This window comes from Micromesistius poutassou (assembly GCF_964030765.1).
Source record: "Micromesistius poutassou genome assembly, chromosome: 8".
Taxonomy (NCBI): domain Eukaryota; kingdom Metazoa; phylum Chordata; class Actinopteri; order Gadiformes; family Gadidae; genus Micromesistius; species Micromesistius poutassou.
Window position 1 is genome coordinate 12,904,729 of NC_140278.1, and position 5,000 is coordinate 12,909,728.

At 47.3% G+C, this 5,000-nt stretch overlaps 1 protein-coding gene across 1 annotated transcript in view; it reads left to right on the forward strand.

Moving 5' to 3' along the window:
- The window catches only part of vps13b (vacuolar protein sorting 13 homolog B), a 322,396-nt gene that overhangs the window by 222,990 nt on the left and 94,406 nt on the right, over positions 1–5,000 (forward strand). The window contains 3 exon segments of the mRNA XM_084471728.1: positions 1,366–1,749; positions 3,088–3,544; positions 3,770–3,907. Of these exon segments, the coding sequence (XP_084327854.1) occupies positions 1,366–1,749; positions 3,088–3,544; positions 3,770–3,907 (979 nt within the window).

A 5,000-nucleotide genomic window follows, 5' to 3' on the forward strand; every position in this document is an offset into this window, starting at 1 on the left:
GAGAGAGGGGAGAGAGAGGGAGAGAAGGAGAGAGGGACAGAGGGAGAGAGAGAGGGGGGGAGAGAGAAAGGGAGAGGGAGAGAGATCCATAACTTGGTATCTTCTTGCTCTTTCCCTCTGTCATACATTTAGGATCCAACATATAATTCATTCATAAACATGACTATGAATGTATTATTTAGCAGGTAGCATTGTTTTATATGCCTGTGTGTAGTGTGTTTTTCCCTCTGTACTCCAAAGCGCCCAGGGGGCCCTTTATAGTTGTGAGGATGAGAAGGAAAGATATCTTTTTTTGTAATCTTTTTTTCTGTTCTTTTATGAAACCAAGCAATCTACCCACGTTGATTTATATCATCTGTCACTGCTGAAAGCTTTTTACTGCCACAATGTCTGGAATTCTCCCGACATCTGCTGCCTGGAGAGCCAAGAGAGTTGACTATGCTATGCTCTGCTTTCTACATTATACCACACATTATCCCCAGCCCTCCGCCCTGGGCACAGCCTGGCTTTAAAAGACACTTTCCAATCTCGTAAGAAGTACAAAAAAGATTTTGAAGACCGCAGAAGAAAAGAAAGGCCCCAAAACATGCCGTCAGTGCCTCCCGTTGTCGCTGTGGGACTCTCTGCTGCTCTGGTCAATTTGTCCACGGTTTCAATCAAGCAAGATATTTGGTGAGGGGTCCCCCTTGTCACAGAGGAGATCCAAACAAGAAAGTTCCCAAAGGAAACAAAGAAAAAAGTCGTAATTTGATGCAGAGATTCCTTTCTGTGACTGTAACAAAGCAGAGTGCATCTTGGTTTGTTTTGGGCTGAAGCAGTAATCTGTTTTCATGTCAATTCAATTCTTATGTCCATCTTGTTTTATCGGGATGCTGCACATGTTATGAGGTGTCCGTGGACAACACACGTGTTCCATCTGCAAGTTGTTGGTCTGTGTATGTGTGTGTGTGTGTTTACACTTTGTGTACATCCACTGCATTCTGCTTTTGACATTGTTTATGGCGTATAATTACTATAATTAGAAGTATGAACAGTGGTATTGATGCTAGTGATTGTAGTTAATGTAGCTATGAACATCTAAATAATCATATGAACATGACATTGAAACTGCTCATTAAAGCCGAACTGCCTGACGTAGAAAAATGAATCCAGTTGTGGTTTGCCCGGGTAGCTGTGCGTGAGTGTGTGTGTGTGTGTGTATTCTGTATGTCTGTGTCATGGAAACATGGATATTCTCATTACAATGACTATATCACCAATGAGATAAGGGTATTTACTTTATTACTGGTCCATTGCGCACGCCTTTGTGCAGACACCAGAGGCTTTAAGGATAGCTCCCCCTCACACCTCAATGTGCTCCCCCAGGTGCGTCGTCAGGAGCAGAAGCGGCGAGGCGGGCGGGACGCGGCGGCGACGGCGGCCGCGGCGGGCAGGCCCGGCGGCGAGGCCCCCACCTCCTCCTCCTCCCGGCACAGCGCGGCCGGGGGGCGGGACAGCGGCTTCGGCAGTGATAGCGCCCGCATCCGCATCGTGCAGATCGAGCAGCAGAGCGGCGCCAGCCACCACCGCCTGGCCCGGCCCTCGCACCAGTCCACCATCACCAAGAACCTCAGCTTCATTCCCTTTGACGTCTTCCTCACCGCCAGCAAGCTGTCCCTCATGACCTACGCCTGCTCAGGCCTCGACCCCGCCCACGGCCTCGCCCAAAGCCCTGCCCCCTACCGGAGGAGGAACCCGACCGGAGAAAAGGTAAACGATTCAAGAGGGAATAGAACACTGTTGACCAATGGTAGGGCCCTTGTGTTGTTGTCATTATGTATTGTGTTGTATTGTGTTGTTGTGTTATATGGATGACAATTCAGAATTCAGAATTGAATATCTCATGATATCTATCATTAGATGATTATATTCTGAATTTAATTGGATGACAATGATAAAAGACTTAATGCCTTAATACCGGGACTTTCAATACCGGATGAAAGTCTGCATTGCTGAAATATCCTCTTGTATAATACGGTTTACTTTAACAGTACCTGGTACAGCATAACACAATGTAAAATCTCTTTAATCTGTCAGTGGCTCATATTGATGCTGTTATCCTCTGAATGTGAAAGCATATGTACCATTCACATGCCCTTTTCTTTATAGTTCGAGGCTAATAGGTTCCATTTTGAGCCTGGTCCTGATATAAGTGCTGTAAAGACAGAGAAGGAGCTTAAATACTTTTTGGGCACTCACCCAGAAGCCATTGTTGGCTGCAGTACTCCACTCTCCTTTTTTGCCAAATTATTTTCTGCTTCAGGCTTTTAAGTTAACTTATAGGCTGCAAACAATTTACTTCTGATTAGCAGTGTGCATTACTATCCAGATAAACATTTGTGTAGATTGTTACATTAAAGCTAGGGTAGTAGATTTATTTTAGAATATTTTTTGGTCACATTTGTTTAAATTCTCTTTATAACCTGGCAGCAAACATTAATGAAATGCTCTTTTTTTTTTAACATCTGGACTCTTTAGCAGTCGCATGCCTCTCATACACCCCCCAATCATTTGATTCGGCCCGACCGGAGTCTTCCACAAGGCTAGGCCTATTGCTAAGGCTAACAAGCTGGTCACGTGTTTTTGAGGAGTGGCTTTGGAGGCAGATCTAAAGGGATGGCTGGGATTTATTTCAGTTGGATACTTTAAAGATCTAGTTTAATCTGGCTGATTTCTCCAAAGTTGCCTACCCTAGCTTTACTTGAGTGACAGAACACCAGTAGCATGTTTAATACATCTATAGCCCATCTATTCATATCTATAATGCTGCAGCAGCCGACCTTAACGGAACATAGCTTCATTACTTTTCAAACCACTGTTTTCCCTGTGCTACCGCCACTGTCGTGTGAAGTGATGGAATAACAATAATAGCTCACCGAAGGTTGTATCTACTACACACCTATCAAATAACTTGTCAAGAAAATGTAAACAACTATCTTAATATACTAAAAGTCAGCTAATAAACTCAGTTTTGAAAATAAACATATTTTGCCGTCACATCAAGCAATACACAATATTACGTAGAACTACGAATTTACTCCTACCCAGGTCGGGAAGAGCGCCCTGAACCTGGCTGAGACCCTAGCAGTGACCCCCAACCAGCCTCCGTCCTCCACCGCCCCGGACTCTCCTCCGCCCTCCTCTTCCTCTCCCGCCCCCACCACGGGCCCCGCCCAGGGCACCCTGGCGGCCCTGACCGCTGAGGACCTGCTCAACAGCAACAGCCACCCCTCCCTATCCCCGCGGCCCCCCACGCCGGCCGGCCTGCTGGCCCTGGACGGCCTGCCCAGGCCCAGCCGCTCCTCGGCCCGCCAGGCCCTGGGGGTGACGGTGGTGAGGCAGCCCGGACGCAGGGGCCCCGGGGACCTTGTGCTGGAGCCCCTGCTCCACCTGCAGGTGGTGCAGCCCTCGGCCCTGATCAGCTGCCACCACCGCAAGCAGAGGATGGAGGTGTCCGTGTTTGACGTGGCCATCCGCGGGGTCAACTCCCACTACAGGTGTCTGGGTGAGTGGACGTCAGAGATCTGTGTGTGTGTCTCTCTCTCTCTCTCCCCCCATCGCTCTGTCTCTCTCTCACTCTCTCTCACTCTCTCTATCGCTCTCTCTGTCTCTCACTCTATCTCTCTCTCTCTCACTTGCGCTCTCTCTGCTCTGTAACTGATGATATCCTGTAAAATAACATTTCTCGATCTCTCTCTCTCCCTCTCTTTCTCTCTCCCTCTCTCCTCAGACCCAGGTAAGAGTCTGCCAGAGTCTCTGGATTACACCGTGACGTGGCTCCAGACGGTAGCGGGCGAGACAGACAGCAGGACCGGCATCCCTCCTCCTCTGCTCTTTCTGCAGATCAAAGACTTCCTCAACGGCCCAGGTACAACAAACACACATGCACGAAAGGACACACACACACTCACACACACAGACATGAAGCAAAACCCACTTACAACACAGCGATTAAAAATTACTTCACATATGATCTCATATTCAGCCATTTCACACCTGCTCCATGTCAGGGAAATGACTGGTATCCTCTGAGGCAGTGAGAGGGAGGCCCAAGTACTCACACATGCGCAAGCCCACACACAAAGATGCCGGCTCTCTGACCAAAACGCAAAGGGATTTTCTCTGCACTGTTTGGATGATGTTTGTATGGTGTGAGTATATATGTAAAGCCACAAGCTTCCACAACAGGGTAACACTCCCTTAACTCACTCCTTTGAATATGACTTAGTGTGTGTGTGTGTGTGTGTGTGTGAAAACATATGTGTTCACACTGCAATATGGCCCATTACAATAAAATATTATCTATTGTTTCTATAATAAAGCACCTGAAGCAGTTTGCCCATTGATGAATTGAATGGTTGACACATTACAAATATATGTCATGTGCGTGTCTGTTTGTGTGTGTGTGTGTGTGTGTGGGAGCAGGATAAGGGGGACTAAGCTCCTGTGGAGTGGCCCTTCCTGGGAAGGGTAGTTCTATTTTTAGAATGATATGATATCCATATGAGCGGCCTCTGGCCCGGGCCCTCTCTTGTGTGGTGTGGTCCGCTGTGTTTACACAGCCACGGAAGAGCTTCTCTGGGATACATTCATGCAGGGAGTGAGTGGGCATTTAGAATGGGATGTGTGTGTGTGTGTGTGTGTGTGTGTGTGTGTGTGTGTGTGTGTGTGTGTGTGTGTGTGTGTGTGTGTGTGTGTGTGTGTGTGTGTGTAGGTGGAGGCAGTGATTTATATTAAAGCTTAATACCTCACCCTTGATATTGGTTGCACACACATGCACCCACACACGTACACAAACACATACACTCACACACTCACACTATTATGGTTCTACACAAATGAAGACATATGGTACCTCTTCCTCTCGTTCACACACACATAGCTACAATTAGTCATGTCCAGTTTTTCCACTTTCTGCTTTTGTTTCACATACACACATACACATGCTCGCACAGACAAAC